Source organism: Heptranchias perlo, chromosome 8 (genome assembly GCF_035084215.1).
Source record: "Heptranchias perlo isolate sHepPer1 chromosome 8, sHepPer1.hap1, whole genome shotgun sequence".
NCBI classification, from domain to species: Eukaryota; Metazoa; Chordata; class Chondrichthyes; order Hexanchiformes; family Hexanchidae; genus Heptranchias; species Heptranchias perlo.
In genome coordinates this window covers 53,324,450-53,345,198 of record NC_090332.1, presented here as the reverse complement: position 1 = coordinate 53,345,198, position 20,749 = coordinate 53,324,450, and the positions used below count along the sequence as shown (strand labels likewise).

The 20,749-nt window shown below is 44.1% G+C and overlaps 1 protein-coding gene across 11 annotated transcripts in view; it reads right to left on the bottom strand.

Moving 5' to 3' along the window:
* zdhhc14 (zinc finger DHHC-type palmitoyltransferase 14) overlaps positions 1-20,749 on the bottom strand; it is a 632,056-nt gene that overhangs the window by 308,687 nt on the left and 302,620 nt on the right. For all 11 annotated transcript variants that reach the window (XR_010963685.1, XM_067989130.1, XM_067989121.1 and 8 more), the window contains one exon: positions 17,479-17,581. Coding sequence is in view for 10 of the 11 variants with exons in the window: in XM_067989130.1 (XP_067845231.1) it covers positions 17,479-17,581 (103 nt within the window). In the remaining variant the exon portion in view is untranslated. The remainder of the gene's footprint in view (positions 1-17,478; positions 17,582-20,749) is intronic.

The following is a 20,749-nucleotide window of genomic DNA, read 5'->3' as shown; positions in this document are numbered from 1 at the left end:
CCTTCTCCAAAGCTATCTTAAAACTAATGGAATTATGATCACTGGTCCCAAAGTGATCCCTCACTAACACTTCTGTCACCTGCCCTTCCTTATTTCCCAAGAGGAGGTCAAGTTTTGCCCCCTCTCTAGTCGGGCCATCCACATACTGAATGAGAAATTCCTCCTGAATACACTCAACAAATTTCTCTCCATCCAAGCCCCTGATGCTATGGCTGTCCCAGTCAATGTTGGGAAAGTTAAAGTCCCCTACTATTACCACCCTATTTTTCTTGCAGCTGTCTGTAATCTCCTTACATATTTGCTCCTCAATTTCCCGTTGACTATTTGGGGGTCTGTAGTACAATCCTATCAAAGTGATCTCTCCCTTCTTATTTTTCAGTTCTACCCATATGGACTCAGTGGGCGAACCCTCAGATATATCCCCTCTCACTACTGCCGTGATGTTCTCCCTAATCAAGAACGCAACTCCCCCTCCTCTCTTACCTCCTGCTCTATCTTTCCTATAGCATCTGTACCCTGGAACACTGAGCTGCCAGTCCTGCCCCTCCCTTAGCCATGTTTCAGTAATAGCTATAACATCCCAGTTCCAGTATCAGTAGGAATTTGAAACGCTGGGTTCAGAACTGGCTCCAATCCCGCAGCCAAAAAGTTGTAGTTCACGGTCTTTATTAATGACCTGGACAAAGGTGTTCGGAGTATGGTAAGTAAATTTGCAGGTGACACCAAAATCTGTGCAAGGGTTAAGACAGTAGAGGAGTGCAATCAAATCCAAAAAGATTTAGATGTGTGAGGAAAGTGGGCCACTCAATGGCAATTATGTTTAATTTAGATAAATGTAGTGTCATGCATGTTGGTAGAGCCAACACATAATACACATGTATCATTTGCAGGGAACATTACTGAAAGAGGTTGAGATAAAGATCTAGGTGTTACTGTGCAGAGATCACTGGAAGTTCATGATCAATGTAGAGAAACTGTAGCTAAAGCTAAAGGGGTATTAATGGAACCATTCATTATAAATCAAAAGACACCATTTTGACACTATACAGGTCACTGGTCAGACTGTATCTGGAGTACTATGTCCAGTTTTGGTCCCCCATATGGTAGGTGATATAGTGGCCTTGAAAAAGGTCCAGAGGAGTGCTACAAGAATGATTCCCAGCTTAAAGAACCACAGCCACTCAGATAGGCTCAAGGACCTTGGTCTACTTATTTTAGACAATTGTAAACAATTTTACAACACCAAGTTATAGTCCAACAATTTTATTTGAAAATCACAAGCTTTCGGAGGCTTCCTCCTTCCTCAGGTGAATGTCAAGAAATCCTCGAACCTTTCGCATTTATAAATCACAGAACAATACCTGGTGAACAGAGATAGTCTTTCCAACTGCCCGTTGGCAAGGCAATCAAAGTGTTCAGACAGAGAGGTGTTACCTACATGGCCACCGAATATACAAACAACCAAAAAAAAACAGAGAGAGAGAGAGGCAGAAACATAGAAACATCCGGAAGGAAGAAAAAGACAGCAAATGACCCGTTATATTAAAAACAGATAACTTTTGTTCGCTGGTGGGGTTACGTGTAGCGTGACATGAACCCAAGATCCCGGTTGAGGCCGTCCTCATGGGTGCGGAACTTGGCTATCAATTTCCGCTCGACGATTTTGCGTTGTCGTGTGTCTCGAAGGCTGCCTTGGAGTACGCTTACCCGAAGGTCGGTGGCTGAATGTCCTTGACTGCTGAAGTGTTCCCCAACTGGGAGGGAACCCTCCTGTCTGGCGATTGTTGCGCGGTGTCCGTTCATCCGTTGTCGCAGCGTCTGCATGGTCTCGCCAATGTACCATGCTCTGGGGCATCCTTTCCTGCAACGTATGAGGTAGACAACGTTGGCCGAGTCACAGGAGTATGAACCATGCACCTGGTGGGTGGTGTCCTCTCGTGTGATGGTGGTATCTGTGTCGATGATATGGCATGTCTTGCAGAGGTTACCGTGGCAGGGTTGTGTGGTGTCGTGGACGCTGTTCTCCTGAAAGCTGGGTAATTTGCTGTGAACGATGGTCTGTTTGAGGTTGGGTGGCTGTTTAAAGGCGAGTAGTGGAGGTGTGGGGATGGCCATAGCGAGGTGTTCGTCGTCATTGATGACATGTTCAAGGCTGCGGAGAACATGGCGTAGTTTCTCCGCTCCGGGGAAGTACTGGATGACGAAGGGTACTCTGTTGGTTGCGTCCCGTGTCAGTCTTCTGAGGACGTCGGAACTGTCGATCCAAAATGGACCCCATTAGTCTCGCGGCGGACACAGAGGAATTCATCAGGAGAACGAGGCTCTGGGAATTCTTCCACTAACCCCAAGATTTCAGCAGCGAACCCAATGAGACAATCAACGATCCGGAACAGCAGACAGAGGGATCCGCGGTACAGCAACCGAAGAGGAAAGAGTCAAACTGGACTCCTCCGGAGGGTCGCTGCCCTCAGCTTGACATGTATGCTCAAGCTGTCAGGAAATGCGTCAATGCCAGATTCATCATCCGCACTCAGGAGACAGTCCAGAATGTCACCCGAGCACAACGCAACGCCATCAACGCTCTCAAGATCAACTGCAACATCGTCATCAAACCAGCGGACAAAGGAGGAGCCATCGTCATACAGAACAGAAGGGACTATTGCAAAGAAGCATACCGACAACTGGACAACCAGGAACACTACAGACGGTTACCCGCAGATCCGACCAAAGAACACACCCACCAGCTCAACAAACTGATCAAGACCTTCGATCCAGACCTTCAAAGCATCCTACGCGCTCTCATCCCACGTACTCCCCGCGTGGGAGACTTCTACTGCCTCCCAAAGATACACAAAGCAAACACACCCGGACGTCCTATCGTATCAGGCAACGGAACCCTGTGTGAGAACCTCTCTGGATACATCGAGGGCATCCTGAAACCCATCGTACAGGGAACCCCCAGCTTCTGTCGCGACACTACAGACTTCCTACAAAAACTCAGTACCCACAGACCAGTTGAACCAGAAATACTTCTCACCACGATGGACGTCTCGGCACTCTACACCAGTATCCCCCACGATGACGGCATCGCTGCGACAGCATCAATACTCAACACCAACAACAGCCAATCTCCAGACGCCATCCTACAACTCATCCGCTTCATCCTGGATCTCAATGTCTTCACCTTCGATAACCAGTTCTTTACCCAAACACACAGAACAGCCATGCGGACCAAATTCGCACCCCAATACGCCAACATTTTCATGCACAAGTTCGAGCAGGACTTCTTCACTGCACAGGACCTCCAACCAATGCTATACACCAGATACATCGACGACATTTTCTTTCCATGGACCCACGGCGAAGAATCACTAAAGAGACTACACGACAACATCAACAAGTTCCATCCCACCATCAAGCACACCATGGACTACTCCTCAGAATCAGTTTCTTTCTTGGACACACGAATCTCCATCAAAGACGGGCACCGCAACCCCACGGACAACCTCACGATGCTCCACTTTTCCAGCTTCCACCCTAACCACGTCAAAGAGGCCATCCCCTATGGACAGGCCCTGCGAATACACAGGGTCTGCTCAGATGAGGAGGAACGCGATGGACACCTACAGACGCTGAAAGACGCCCTAGTAAGAACGGGATATGACGCTCGACTCATCGATCGACAGTTCCAACGGGCCACAGCGAAAAATCGCATAGACCTCTTCAGAAGACTAACACGGGACCCAACCAACAGAGTACCCTTTGTCGTCCAGTACTTCCCCAGAGCGGAGAAACTACGCCATGTTCTCCGCAGCCTTGAACATGTCATCAATGATGACGAACACCTCGCTATGGCCATCCCCACACCTCCACTACTCGCCTTTAAACAGCCACCCAACCTCAAACAGACCATCATTCGCAGCAAATTACCCAGCTTTCAGGAGAACAGCGTCCACGACACCACACAACCCTGCCACGGTAACCTCTGCAAGACATGCCAGATCATCGACGCAGATACCACCATCACACGAGAGGACATCACCCACCAGGTGCATGGTTCATACTCCTGTGACTCGGCCAACGTTGTCTACCTCATACGTTGCAGGAAAGGATGCCCCAGAGCATGGTACATTGGCGAGACCATGCAGACGCTGCGACAACGGATGAACGGACACCGCGCAACAATCGCCAGACAGGAGGGTTCCCTCCCAGTCGGGGAACACTTCAGCAGTCAAGGACATTCAGCCACCGACCTTCGGGTAAGCGTACTCCAAGGCGGCCTTCGAGACACACGACAACGCAAAATCGTCGAGCGGAAATTGATAGCCAAGTTCCGCACCCATGAGGACGGCCTCAACCGGGATCTTGGGTTCATGTCACGCTACACGTAACCCCACCAGCGAACAAAAGTTATCTGTTTTTAATATAACGGGTCATTTGCTGTCTTTCTCTTCCTTCCGGATGTTTCTATCTCTCTCTCTGTTTTTTTTTTGGTTGTTTGTATATTTGGTGGCCCTGTAGGTAACACCTCTCTGTCTGAACACTTTGATTGCCTTGGCAACGGGCAGTTGGAAAGACTATCTGTAATCACCAGGTTCTGTGATTTATAAATGCGAAAGGTTCGAGGAATTCTTGACATTCACCTGAGGAAGGAGGAAGCCTCCGAAAGCTTGTGATTTTCAAATAAAATTGTTGGACTATAACTTGGTGTTGTAAAATTGTTTACAATTGTCAACCCCAGTCCATCATCGGCATTTCCACATCATACTTATTTTAGAGCAGCATAGTCTTAAAGGTGACCTGATAGAGGTCTATAAAATAATTAAAAGGCTGGATAGCGTGCCTAACAATAGATTATTCCAGTTAAGGGACTGGAGAGGACCAGGGGACATGAGTTTAAACTATGTAAGAATGGACTGGATGTTAGGCAGTTCTTCTTTTCCCAGAGAGTAGTGAACCTCTGGAATACATTGCTGGCTGGTGTGGTGGGTGTTCCAAGAGTAATTCCAGCAATGGTGCATGGCACTTGGAGACCACAGCTGGAACTAACACATATCATACTAGATACAGCAAAGGAGGCCATTCGGCCCATCGTGCCTGTGCTGTCTCTTTGAAAGAGCTAACCAATCCCCTTCTCTTTCCCCATAGCCCTGTATTTTCTTTTGTGGTAGAAAAATTAATTATTTAAGCTCCAAGAGTGGCATAAAGGTATGATTAAGAAAGAAGTTCAAACATTTGAATTTTGAAAAATACTAGCACACAAAGCAATCTTTTTGTATGTTATTGCAGCCCTCACCTAAAAATGTACAACTTTAACCCTTACAATGTTGGTATCTCCAGGAAATTCAGTACTCCCTGAACCAGACAACTTTTTAAATATAAAAACACTTTATATCTCACACCGAGGCTCAAGAATGACTTTACATTACAGCAATAATTCTACAGCGATGATAGGAATATACGTATTGCTGTAATATTAACATACTCTTAAAAAACATGAATAAAATAATCAGTTATAAAGCATTTATATGTTTTTTCTGCTGAACCTGTCTTCTCGTTTACTTTCTGTATTACCTATCATTTTCTACCCCCTATATTCTCTATTTATTGTAATTGTTTACAAAAACAATTCTTAAGTATTCTATTTTTACCAAACTTACCCGTTGTCCTTAGCCTTTCTGACCGACTTTCCACTTTTGGAACCAAGGCCACCTCAGTAAAAATCTGTTTTTGACTGTCTGAAAGTCCATTTTTTTAGGCAATCAAAGGGTACTTTATTAAAGTTTATCCTGATAGTATCATTAGAGGGACAAGTCAAGTTTTTTAACATAATGTTAAGCAATTCTCGGAAGCAGGAGCATAGGACAAGATAATTCATTGATTGCCCACTTACGATGACATGCCAAAACAAATCATCTTGTTGGTGGCCGCTGGGGGAGAAGGGTGAGAGCTGTAGGATCTTCTTTACAATACACTCCACCCTCATTAAAAGATGTATTCCTCCTGCCCACCGCCCTAGTAATGTTAGTTTATAAAAAGTCATCAGGGACAAAAAGTGAATTTCCTGCTTTCTACTCATTCTGTCATTTCTGCTTAGAAACATTAGTGAGTAAAGGAAAATACACCCTATGGTCTTCAGGAGTCAAAAATTTGGGATGCTGTAATGAGATTTGCGTTATTGTAAAGATTGAATGATGTAGCTCAAAATATATCATGAAGAAATTGGGAACAAAGGTTCAATAACCTCATCAAATGCAGTACTAAAACTGAGTGCTCCTAGATGAGTAGTAGAAGTACATTTTTCCACATTTTTTCCATTTAAAGCTGTTTCAATTTGCCTTTCTGTTTAAGAATACCAGATCTGTAAGATGGACCGTAATATAGACTTTGTTTATAAAAACAGCTTGTGCAGGTCATTTAGGAGGGTTCCTAATCTCTTTCAAAAAGATCTGGATGAACAGTCATGTGGGAAACCTGGAAAAATTTTGCGGCGTTGGTTTGAGCGATCGTGACTCAATTGAAGTCACTTAGGGGGAAAAATTGGATAGGTCCATTTTTGGACACAGGTAGCGTGATGTGCTGTTACCCCGCGCCCAATGACCCTTGCGCAGGCAGGACGTAAGTTTCGGCCCACACGAAGACTTACCTGCAATCATCGTTCCATTCTGGGAATTGCACATGGAATCAATGCAATTCGCACTTTCCACCACCAGAGGGAGCTCAATCTCAAAAGGAGGATGTTTCTTGAAGGTAGCTGGTACCTGTTATTTGCTGAAAATAACAGTCTACTGTCTGCACGGAGTCTGAACTGAGATCAGACATCGCACACGTAAAACATTGATGCAGGTCCCATCCCTATGTTTACACACTAATGAGTTATGTTAAAACATTGAATAAAGGTTGCACACTACTAAATCCCACATCCTCCAATCTGCATGCCAGACCTCACCAATCTGCCGATCTGAGTTGGTACCAGGTCTGCGAGAGTGCATGCACCAAGGTTCTCTGCTGATGTACTAGAGACTTTGGTGCAAGAGGTGGACAGAAGGAGGGACCTCCTATATCCACAGAATAGTGCGGGGCGCAAGAGGCCCTCCAGGCATATATCCAGGAGGCAGTGGGGGACGAAGTCAATGCCAGGTGCACAGCATCATGAACATGGATGCAGTGCAGGAAGAAGTTCAATGCTTTGACATGAGTGGTCAAGTTGAATGAGGTCAACTGTCAAGTGGCGTCTCCTACCAACTGCACCACACCCCACCCCCACCCCCCATCTTCCACATACCAATAAACTCTTTCCATCAGTACTCAACTGTTCCAACCAGATGCTTCCTCTCACCCTTACACATTACCACTGTATCAAGCCGCCCACCCACAACTCGCAGGCCATACACAATGGCAGCTATTCAGGCAGCTGTTGATGACTGGCACATCACCCAGACACATGTCCCGCTTTCTTGCAGGAGAAGGTGGCGCATATCAAGAGGCAGCACGTGGCAGTGGCATTTAGCCCCTCGAGCCTGTTCCGCCATTCAATGAGATCATGGTGGACCTGTGACCTAACTCCATATACCCGCCTTGGCCCCATATCCCTTAATACCCTTGGTTCACAGAAATCTATCAATCTCAGATTTAATTTCCACAAGTGAGCTATCATCAATTGCCGTCTGCAGAAGAGCGTTCAAAACGTCTCCCACCTTTTGCGTGTAGAAACAATTCCCAACTTCACTCCTGCACGTCCAGGCTCTAAATGTTAGGCTATGTCCCCGGGTCCTAGTATTCAAGTGTAGGAGACCTCCAAAAACAGTTACAAATATCTCGGCAGCCAGAAGCAATAATCCAGCCATTAACCTGTAAATCCTGCGTGGCCCTTTAAATAACGCTGTTGGAGGGGGCGGGGGGCGTCCTCCACGCACTCTAAGACACGTTAAGAACATAAGAAATAGGAGCAGGAGTAGGCCAATCGGCCCCTCGAGCCTGCTCCGCCATTCAATAAGATCATGGCTGATCTGATCAATGGTTCGGGTTCAGATGGTTGGGGTTAAGACTGTGCGTTGAGTTGAGCGTTAAGTCCCAAAATGGTGTCGATCACTTTAAATCAGCATTGCACACTGACTGCAGCCATTTTCGCCCTACTTCCAGAGTTCGTTATCTGCCCCTGCGCTAACTCCTATACCAAGATGGCGTCTGGCACACATCAGGCTGGAAACCTGCGTGCGCATTCAAGATGCCATCTTGGATGTTGGAGAGGCCTTGTCGCACCAAAACAACAGGCCAATTTAGCGCCCATTATGTCTCCAAGCTGTGCAGTGGGCGTCTGAATGATGTGCTGGGAACTGGAGTATTTAAAGGGCCATTACAAACGTGAATTTTGGGGGAGAAAGGAGGAATTTGAACATATGGAGCACAAAGGACTAAGGTAGCACCCAGGTTTAACGACTCTTTGCTTGAATTGCTATTGGCCGGTGTGAGGAGCAGGAAGGACATATTATACTGGCTGATCGGAGATAGCAACCTGCCTCTACGACCAAGAAAGCCTGGCACCGTGGCAAGGTCATGGGTACAGTGCAGGAAGCACTTTAATGAACTAACCAGGTCAAGAAAAGTGAGTACAGTTACTGATTCACCTACATCCTGTGTGTACATTACCCCCACCCCCCAACTCTGTCTTGCCAAGCCTACTCCATCACATCACTCCTCACACCCACTTAAGTCTCATTATCAACTTTCTATGCACTTCCTTTCATGCATTTGTGAACCCACAACTCCCACTCACCCCAATCCTGATGCAATGTCATGAATCTGTCTGATACTCATTGGCAGCCTCACCCAAAGCAATGCATCCATCGGGTGACCACATCACCCTTACTCACTGTTCTTTCTCCCCTTGTAGGAGGAGGCCTTGGAGCTCAGCTGCACGGTTGAATGCCTAGACGCTGGAGATGGCGAGACTGGCACCCCGCAAACGGCTGGTGACAAAACTTTAACATCCTTCACACACATTAATTATCAATGATTGACCTGTTGCACACCTCAGTATGCTTACTGCAAAATAACTTCTGTGATGATTGTTAATATTGCTTCCAGGGCCTTGAAAGGTTGATGAGGAGGCACGTGCCAAGAGGGCGATTCCTCAGAGGAGCTCCATTCCTCTGAGGGCGCACCGTCATCCAGCCATGCACCAGCGCAGAAACTCGCACTTCAGTGTTAGGCAGATAGTTGGGTTGTCACCTGGTGATTCACCACTCACAAGTGAGCACGAGCAGACAACGGTGGCAGGGGCAGCTGTGGAGAGTCTGCGTCAGTGGGCGCACTCCTCTCCAAGCTCTGCTCAGCTGGATGCAGATGCTGAACCCCGGGGGCCATCATTGAGATTGAGAATGATAGAGGTACAGCTGCAACGTTGCGAGGTACTGGAAAACGTGCCACGCACACACTGTCCACAATAGCGGAGAGGATGGAGGAGTCCACCTCCAGCATTAGCGGAATGGTGGCACAGGTAAGTGTGGGAATGTCTGCAATGGAGAGAATGGCAGCCTCCATTGAGCCATGTGGACACAGGATGCCAACTTTTCTGTTGCTTTAAACCGGCAGCTGTGGCCTTAGAACGCATCACAGATGAGCTCCAAGCTATTGTACAGCAGAGTGGTGGAACTGATGTGGCCCTGGCCCAGGGGAGAGATGATGACGAAAGGGGACATGGAAGTGGAGACTCCACTCAAAGGGTTCCCACATCTCACCCGTTGCTACCCCCTCACCTCAACCAGTACCTGCAATGCTGCCTCCTCTCCCGATCATCGAGTCTACCCCTGCAGGAGAAGCAGTCTTTGGCGTGACCCTCACGGGCTCCAAAACACAGAGGGCGTAGCCGGGAGCATCTCAGCAGTCAGGGCAGGGACGTGAGCAACCTGCCACTACCTCTGCTGAAGCTACAGGGGATGCACCACGTAGAAGCGGTAGGAAGAGAAAAGCTAAGGGTATGCACAAGGGTCTGATCAAATGTCATGTTTTTCATTTATATTTGTTTTTTCTTACATGCACATTAAATGTTATAATTGTCACCACCACTGCCACATCTTGTCCATTCTTGAGCCCGTTTTGTGAAAGTGTCCTTTCATGTGCTTCATCATGAGCGTGAAGACCAGTTGGGCGCATTTACAATGTGTGTATGTGTGGTTGAAGGACTGTTTTGTGCGAGCAGAGGAGGAGGACTAGTGATGGTGGTGGAGGTGGTTGTTCCAGATGGTCTGAGTAGTTCACCATCTTCATCCCTTTCGGTTGATGAACAGTCCTGGCTCATGTGCAGGCCCTGGGATTGCTACGTGTTTGCGATCAATTGCACCCTGCACCCATGGGAAGCCAGCCAGAGAGTTGAAACCTACTGCCCTCTCAGTCTGGCTGATGTCGTCGCAGGGCTAACTGACGTAGTCGGATTCCCTGGCAAACAAGCCACCTGTGACCTGTCGTATACACTTACGTGCAGATGACTGAGAGATCCTGGCGATGTCACCAGTGGCGCCCAGGAAGGATCCAGAGGCGAAGAAATTGAGGGCAGTGGTTACTTTGAGTGAGACGGGCAATATGTGGCCACCAGGCCCAGCCAGGAGCAGCTCTGCATGAAGGAGCATACAGATGTCTGCGACCACCTGGTGACTCAATCTCAGCCTGTGTAGGCACTGCTCCTCAGAGAGGTCTAGGAAGCTCAGCCTCTGCCTGTATACCCTCTCACGTGGGTAGAGCCTCCTGCAGCCTCAGCCCCTCCATTGGTCCCCTCTCTGCTCTTCTGCAGGTCCTTGTGGCATACCTCTGTCTTGTGGAGCTGCAACTCCCAGAACCACACAGCATGCCTGGCGATGTGCTTCCTGCTCTGATGTACTATAGAATAAATCCATTGCGCCCCCCCCATCTGATGTTGTCAGTTCGAGGGAGTCCAAAATGTAGGTAAATATGTCTGAACACAAGAATTCCGAGTGTGAACAAAGAAATCTCAGTCTAAGCACGAAGAACTCCCAACTAAAGGTTTGCCTGAGAGAACTGATTGCCCTGCTGCAAAAACTCACTTTTTCTTCACATGTGTCAATCACTGGTTTAAAGGTCCAAATGAGGGTCGGCTGTTTCAGAGGCCAAGGAGACACGTTCAGGAGAAGTTAAAATGGTTTGTTTAACTCAATGCACAAAAAGTTAATAGGATTAAGTACTTTCAAGACCTAAATTGGCTCTTTAAAAATTGACCTGCCAACGGGACTTTCGGGTGTCAGAGGTGCGCGTTCATCCAAATGCACCTGGGTCAAACCCAGAACTAGGCACACTGGAGCCGGGATGCGGTCTCGCTCTGAAAACGGAGTATTTTTACTCCCCACCTGCCCCCAACCCGCATGTTCTTGGGGGTTAAAATTTACCCCTATGACCTTGAAGTGTAGTGCCCAGAACACAATACTCCAGCTGCGGCCTAACCAGTGTTTTATAAAGGTTAATAATAACTTCCTTGCTTTTGTACTCCATGCCTCTATTAATAAAACCTAGGATCTCAAATGCTTCTTTAAAAGCCTTCTCAACTTGTCCTGCCACCTTCAAAGATTGTGTACATATGCCCCCAGGTCTCTCTGTTCCTGCACTCCTTCTAAGATTGTACCATTTAGTTTATATTGCCTCTCCTCATTCTTCCTACCAAAATGTATCACTTTTCTGCATTAAATTTAATCTGCCATGTATCTGTTCATTTCACCAGTCCGTCTGTGTCCTCCTGAAGTCAGTTACTATCCTCCACATTGTTACTACATTTCCGAGTTTCTTATCGTCTGCAAACTTTGAAATTATACCCTGTATAGCCAAATCCAGGTCATTAGTATATATCAAAAAAAGCAGTGGTCATAATATCGACCCCTGGGGAGCACCACTGTATACTTCCCTCCAGTCTGAAAAACAGAAAAAGTTCACCACTACGCTCTGCTTTCCGTCCCTTAGCCAATTTTGTATCCCGCTGCCACTTCCTCTTTAATCCCATTGACAGGGTATACCATTTTAGTCTCTATATTAAATGATCAATACTTGAGAGAATTATAATGAGAAACTACTGGTGCACATTCATAATAATTTGTTTTTAAGCTAACTGCACAGCAAAATACTAATTACTATTTGCAGAACTGAATATGGTTAAAACTGATGGCTCATCAAAAAGTTGCAAAAAGCAGATGTTCTTCGCTACAACCAACATCATCTGCTCGTCATTACCTTGCTGTTTGTGGGATCTTGCTGTGCGCAAATTGACTTCTGTGTTTCCTACATTACAACAGTGACTACACTTCAAAAATATTTAGTTGACTGTAAAGCGCTTTGGGATGTCCTGAGATCGTGAAAGGCGCTGTACAAATGCAAGTTCTTTTTTCTTACATGCTAGCATTTTACTACACCATTAACTTCTCTACTTCACTGCCTTCTTTGTATATTCAAAATTTCTTCTGTGCCTAAAAAAATCAAAAGATATTTTGTAAATAAATTGTTCCCTCTATCTCCATTTTCCTCTGATCTGTTCTCCTTTAGTTAGTATGGTGGGCAGTCTGAGCTTATGTTGCTAATATAAATGCGGCTCCATATTAGCCAAAAGAATTCTCAGTCTAGAGAAAGTTTCCCTGCTTAGGTCTTTTCCTTCCCTGAGATTAAACACGCCAATGCCATGAATGGCTCCATTTAGCGGAGCTGGCTTAATATTTGCTGATAGTATCAACTGAGATCAAATATCAGTCAGGTTTGAAATTGGCTCTGAATATTGCTTCAGCTACAGAGACATCCGTAAAATTTTGCATGGCTGCCTAAGCATTGAATTGGTTTGAGCTTCTCTTTTAATTGAACATTGCCCACAACTTAGTACATAATCATAGAATTCAGCAACAGTCTTGGAAAGAGTGTTGCAAGACAGAGTCGCAATGCCAACTGAAACAAAACATAGCTGTTCTAAACATGATTGGTAGCAGAAAAGCCATAGTGCAGCGATCTAAATCTGCATATACAATTGTGTAAGATCTGCTTACATGTAGAAAAAAAGGCATTCATGGTAAATCTTAGTTTGAAAAAGAGCTTGCAATAAACTTGAAAAGACCCCATTGCTCTCCAAGGTATAAAATAGCGGTGAGAGTAGATCAGAGGTCTGCAACCGTCATGCCACTGTGATATCCATTAACAAGTTCTTCTAACAATCCCATGCTAAGATTAAAAAAGGATTTATGTTTTATGCACAAGTTATGATGCTACCTGTTGCTTGATGTTCTGTTAAATAAATGGAATATGCAAATAACAGGAAGGTGTAATATCAACCTTTAAATATGATTGTACTGAAACCTTCTGAATTGTAAGTAGGAGAGATGGAGATCTCGCTTTGGATCCAGGGTCAACCATCTGCGCACCTTTGGTGGAAGTCATTACCCAGAACAGGGTACAACAATTTAGAATTTCTTGAGCGTTATAGTGGAAAGGATAAGTAGGGCTGTGGATAGGACTTTAAACTAATAAGAAGCGGGGAGGGATCTAGTGGAAGCAACATAAGCCTGAAGATAAAATAGGAGATGAGAACAAAGATCAGACCAAGGTAAGGAATAAGGGTGACATAAACGATCAGGGAACATGTACAGTTTCAGAACATAAGTATAAAATGACGGTTAAAAATAAAATGAGAGGAACAGTTAATATAAACAAATTAAATTGCCTGTACAGCAATGTGTACAGCATCCGAAACAAAATGGGGTAACTGGAGGCAATAATTCATAGCGAGGAGCCAGATGTAGTAGGGATAACTGAAACATGTCTCCATAAAGAACAGGACTGGCAATTAAATATTGCAGGTTATGACGTATTGGAAAGGATGGGAAAGGAAGAATGGGGAGTGTGGTAGCTGTACTAATTAGAAATAACATAATGGCAGTAGTTAAAAGGGACATAACTAACATTAAGACAGAAACAGAATCCATATGGATTGAGATAAAGGATAAAAAGGGATTGATCATGCTAATAGAGGTATTCTACAGACCACCTAATAGTAGAAGGGAGGAAGAAATATGTAAACAAATTTTGGAAATTAGTAAAAGATACAGAATAATAATGATGGGAGATTTCAACTACCCCAAAATAAACTGGCAAGAAGAGGTAGGGAAAGGGGGAAAGGGAATGGAGTTTTTACAGTGTGCACAGGGCTCCTTTCTTACCCAGTACTTAAGAAATCCAACAAGAGAGGAATCACTGCTAGATCTAATAATGGGAAATTAACCAGAGCAAATAAGAGAAGTAAACTTAGAGAAACATCTAGGCAATAGCAATGACAACATAATAAGCTTTTAAAATTATGATTGAGAAAGACATAATAAAACAAAGACTAAAGTAACAGATTGAGAAAAAGTTAATTTTGAGGGAATGAGAATGGAACTAGGGAAGATAAATTGGAAAAAAATATTGACAAGCAAAAAGATAGAACAGCAGTGGGAAATATTTTAAAAGTAGTTTTAATAGAGTTCAGGAGAAATATCTTCCGCTAAAAAACAAGAACAAACCAGCCAATAATGAAACACCATGGATGAATAAAGAGATAAGGGCAAAACTGAAACTAAAGAAAAAGGCATCATAGTATCACAGTACGTTACAGCACAAAAGGAGGCCATTTGGTCCATCGTGCTTTTGCCGGTTCTTTGAAAGAGCTATCCAATTAGTCCCATTCTCCTGCTCTTTCCCCATAGGCCTGTAAATTTTTTCCCTTCAAGTATTTATCTAATTCCCTTTTGAAAGTTACTATTGAATCTGTTTCCACCACCCTTTCAGGCAGTGCTTTCCAGATCATAACAACTCTCTGTGTAAAAAAATGTTTCCTCATGTCACCTCTGGTTCTTTTGCCAATCACTCTGGTTACCGACCCTTCTGCCACTGGAAACAGTTTCTCCTATTTGCTCTATCAAAACTAGGAAAGAAGTCAAAAAAAACAATTAGGAAAGCAAAGTGAAAATATGAAATTAAATTATCAAGGAATATAAAAAGAATAGTAAAGTATTCTTCAGACACATAAATAACAAAAGGAAAGTCAGGATAGGGATAGGGCCACTAAGGGATGTACAAGCTAAACTCACAGGTCATGACTGCAAAATGGCAGAAATATTGAATAATTACTTTGCCTCAGTATTTACCAGGGAGTCTTAACAGAGTCGACATGACATTAGAAGAAGAGATCAAAAAATATATAAAGACATTTAAGATAGATATTTGATAAACTAGTGAAACTTAAAGAGGATAAGACCTGTGGATGGATTACATCCATGCATACTAAAAGAAGTTAGGGAAGAGATAGCAGAGGCACTATTATATATTTATAAAAATTCATTAGAAAACGGAGGACTGGACCGCCAGAGGACTGGAGAGCAGCTAATATTATTCCTATATTTAAAAAGGGGGATAGAATAAATCCAGGGACCAGTTAGCTTAACGTCGGTGGTAGGAAAGCTCATGGAATATTTACTCAAAGATAAACTCAAGGGCAATGTAAACTAAATGGTACAATTTTAAAAGGGGTGCAGGAACAAAGAGACCTGGGGGTTCACAAACACAATTCTTTGAAGGTGGCACGACAAGTTGAGAAGTCTGTTCAAAAAGCATATGGAATCCTTGGCTTCATAAATATAAGCATAGAGTACAAAAGCAAGGTTGTTAAGCTAAACCTTTACAAGTCACTGGTTAGGCCCCAGCTGGAGTATTGTGTCCATTTCTGGGCATCACACTTTAGGAAGCATGTCAAGGTCTTAGAGAGGGTGCAGAGGAGATTTACTAGAATGGCACCAGGGATGTAGGACTTCAGTCAAGACTAGTAGGGGTTAAAGGTAGTTACTCAGACTGGCAGAATGTGGGAAGTGGTGTTCCACAGGGATCAGTGCTGAAACTACTGTTGTTCATAATTTACATAAACGATTTGGACTCGGAAATCAAAAGTACAATTTTAAAATTTGCAGACTGTGACAATATATAAGACAACGTTAATAAACTTGTAGAATGGGCGTGTAAATGGCAAATTAAGGTCAATATAGATAAATGTGAGGTGGTAAATTTGGTAGGAGGAATAAGGAGGCCACATAGTCCTTGGAAAATAAGAGTTTAAATGGGGTAGAGGGGCAAAAGGATTACACATTCACAAATCATTAAAAGTAGCATGCAAGTTAACAGAGGCATTAAAATGGAAGCAAAGCACTGGGGTTCATTTCTAGTGGATTAGAACTGAAAAGAATTCAAAATTGAGAACTTGTATAGAACTTTGGTTAGACCACAATTGGAGTAATGTGTACAGTTCTGGTCTCCATATTACAAAAAGGATATAGAGGGACTGGAGAAGGAGCAAAAAAGATTTACAAGGATCATACCAGAACTGAAAGGTTACAACTATCAGGAAAGACTGAACAGGTTGGGGCTCTTTTCTCTAGAAAAGAGAAGGCTGAGGAGAGACCTGACAGAGGTTTTTAAAATTATGATGGGGTTTGATAGGGTTGACGTACAGAAGATGTTTCCACATATAGGAGAGTCCAAAACTAGGGGCCATAAATATAAGATAGTCACTAATAAATCCAATAAAGAATTCAGGAGAAACTTCTTTATCCAGATAATGATTAGAATGTGGAACTTGCTACCACGTGGAGTTGTTGAGACGAATAGCATAGATGCCTTTAAGGGGAAGCTAGATAAGTACATGCGGGAGAAGGCGCGAGAAGGATATGCATATAGGATTAGGTGAAGTAGGGTCAGAGGAGGCTCATGTGGAGCATAAACACCAGCACAGACTAGTAGGGCAGAATGGCCTGTTCCTGTGCTGTAAATTCTATGTAATTTAGAGACAAGTTTTCCACAACACCACTATGTGGATGTGAATGTGTTTGGAACACCGAAAAGAGTCATTTATCTGGGTCCTAAAATGGCCTGTTATTCAAACTTGCAAATCTATCTGAAATGTAGTTCTGGAACTTCTGGAAAAGATACAAATGGCATTTCATATTCCTCTCCCTCCCACAAGCTTATATTTAGCTCAGATGCAAGTATTCTTCCTTCTAAATGTAAAAGAACAGTTCCATGCAGCTGAAAGCTGACCTCATACTGTACTAAACCTGAATGCTGGAAATGGTTTAATACTTTGTATGTGTAATACTTTCTATGCCTGCACTGATTGTTGTTTGGTTGCATTTCTTTATTCTCTCAAAAAGAGTGACTAGAAAAGCTCCTTGACATTCACATTCTCTATTCTTCAGTTTTCTTTAGTCAAACTGCATGTGACACATTACCGTGAAGCAAACAGGTTGTTCATGTGTTCAGGACACCTCTTTAGTCACAGTGACTTGGGACGGCTATTCATACTAGACTTCGGTTTTCTGGGATAGGTGAAATGTACTACTAAAACAAATGGAAGAAGGGTGATGGAAATAAACAATGACAGGGTCTCAGTGAGCAACACTATGGTAAGGATCCTACCATGTTGCTCTGAGATTGTGTAGCCCCATATGTGGTGATTCCATTTGGTGGTGCAACTGGCTGTGGTGTATCTGGCTGGATAGTTCCTCTTCGGTCAATTAAGCTATTAAAAAAAAACAAAAATATGAAAGTATTGTTAGTAATCGACTACAAAAGCCTACTTACGGCTAAGTTTAACAAGATTTTTTTCATGGTTAAGTCATAGTATCATAGTAGGTACAGCACAGGAGAAGGCCATTCGGCCCATCATGCCTGTGCTGGCTCTTTGAAAGAGATTTCTAATTAGTCCCATTCCCCTGCTCTTTCCCCATAGCCCTGTAAATTCTTTCCCTTCAAGTATTTATCCAATTCCCTTTTGAAAGTTACGATTGAATCTGCTTCCACCATCCTTTCAGGCAGTGCATTCCAGATCATTACAACTCGCTGCGTAAAAAAATGTTTTCTCATGTCGCCTCTGGCTCTTTTGCCGATCACCTTAAATCTGTGTCCTCTGGTTACCGACCCTTCTGCCACTGGAAACAGTTTCTCCTTATTTACTCTATCAAAACCGTTCATGATTTTGAACACCTCTATCAGTCTGATGGGCAAGGTAGATGAACTCAGGGCATGGATGGGTACATGGGACTGGGATGTTATAGCTATTACTGAAACATGGCTAAGGGAGGGGCAGGACTGGCAGCTCAATGTTCCAGGGTACAGATGCTATAGGAAAGATATAGCAGGAGGTAAGAGAGGAGGGGGAGTTGCGTTCTTGATTAGGGAGAACATCATGGCAGTAGCGAGAGGGGATATATCCGAGGGTTCGCCCACGGAGTCTATATGGGTAGAACTGAAAAATAAGAAGGGAGAGATCACTTTGATAGGATTGTACTGCAGACTCCCAAATAGTCAACGGGAAATTGAGGAGCAAATATGTAAGGAGATTACAGACAGCTGCAAGAAAAATAGGGTGGTAATAGTAGGGGACTTTAACTTTCCCAACGTTGACTGGGACAGCCATAGAATTAGGGGCTTGGATGGAGAGAAATTTGTTGAGTGTATTCAGGAGGAATTTCTCATTCAGTATGTGGATGGCCTGACCAGAGAGGGGGCAAAACTTGACCTCCTCTTGGGAAATAAGGAAGGGCAGGTGACAGAAGTGTTAGTGAGGGATCACTTTGGGACCAGTGATCATAATTCCATTAGTTTTAAGATAGCTATGGAGAATGATAGGTCTGGCCCAAAAGTTAAAATTCTAAATTGGGGAAAGGCCAATTTTGACGGTATTAGACAGGAGCTTTCAGAAGTTGATTGGGAGAGTCTGTTGGCAGGCAAAGGGACGTCTGGTAAGTGGGAAGCCTTCAAAAGTGTGTTAACCAGGGTTCAGGGTAAGCACATTCCTTATAAAGTGAAGGGCAAGGCTGGTAGAAGTAGGGAACCTTGGGTGACTTGGGAGATTGAGGCCCTAGTCAGAAAGAAGGAGGCATATGACATGCATAGGCAGCTGGGATCAAGTGGATCCCTTGAAGAGTATAGAGATTGCCGGAGTAGAGTTAAGAGAGAAATCAGGAGGGCAAAAAGGGGACATGAGATTGCTTTGGCAGATAAGGCAAAGGTGAATCCAAAGAGCTTCTACAAATACATAAAGGGCAAAAGAGTAACTAGGGAGAGAGTAGGGCCTCTTAAGGATCAACAAGGTCATCTATGTGCGGAACCACAAGAGATGGGTGAGATCCTGAATGAATATTTCACATCGGTATTTACGGTTGAGAAAGGCATGGATGTTAGGGGACTTGGAGAAGTAAATAGTGATGTCTTGAGGAGTGTACATATTACAGAGAGGGAGGTGCTGGAAGTCTTAACGCGCATCAAGGTAGATAAATCTCCGGGACCTGATGAAATGTATCCCAGGACGTTATGGGAGGTTAGGGAGGAAATTGCGGGTCCCCTACCAGAGATATTTGAATCATCGACAGCTACAGGTGAGGTGCCTGAAGATTGGAGGGTAGCAAATGTTGTGCCTTTGTTTAAGAAGGGCGGCAGGGAAAAGCCTGGGAACTACAGACCGGTGAGCCTGACATCTGTAGTGGGTAAGTTGTTAGAGGGTATTCTGAGATACAGGATCTACGGGCATTTGGAGAGGCAGGGACTGATTAGGAACAGTCAGCGTGGTTTTGTGAGAGGAAAATCATGTCTCACAAATTTGATTGAGTTTTTTGAAGGGGTAACCAAGAAGATAGATGAGGGCTGTGCAGTAGACGTGGTCTACATGGACTTTAGCAAAGCCTTTGACAAGGTACCGCATGGTAGGTTGTTACATAAGGTTAGATCTCACGGGATCCAATTGGATACAAAATTGGATTGACGGCAGAAGACAGAGGGTAGTTGTAGAGGGTTGTTTTTCAAACTGGAGGCCTGTGACCAGCGGTGTGCCTCAGGGATCGGTGCTGGGTCCGCTGTTATTTGTTATTTATATTAATGATTTGGATGAGAATTTAGGAGGCATGGTTAGTAAGTTTGCAGATGACACCAAGATTGGTGGCATTGATGACAGTGAAGGTGGTTATCTAGGATTGCAACGGGATCTTGATAAATTGGGCCAGTGGGCCGATGAATGGCAGATGGAGTTTAATTTAGATAAATGTGAGGTGATGCATTTTGGTAGATCAAATCGGGCCAGGACCTACTCCGTTAATGGTAGGGCATTGGGGAGAGTTATAGAACAAAGAGATCTAGGAGTACAGGTTCATAGCTCCTTGAAAGTGGAATCACAGGTGGATAGGGTGGTGAAGAAGGCATTCAGCATGCTTGGTTTCATTGGTCAGAACATTGAATACAGGAGTTGGGATGTCTTGTTGAAGTTGTACAAGGCCACACTTGGAATACTGTGTACAGTTCTGGTCACCCTATTATAGAAAGGATATTATTGAACTAGAAAGAGTGCAGAAAAGATTTACTAGGATGCTACCGGGACTTGATGGTTTGACTTATAGGGAGAGGTTTTTCCCTGGAGAGTAGGAGGTTTAGGGGTGATCTTATCGAAGTCTATAAAATAATGAGGGGCATAGATAAGGTAGATAGTCAAAATCTTTTCCCAAAGGTAGGGGAGTCTATAACGAGGGGGCATAGATTTAAGATGAGAGGGGAGAGATACAAAAGGGTCCAGAGGGGCAATTTTTTCACTCAAAGGGTGGTGAGTGTCTGGAACGAGCTGCCAGAGGCAGTGGTAAAGGCGGGTACAATTTTGTCTTTTAAAAAGCATTTGGACAGTTACATAGGTAAGATGGGTATA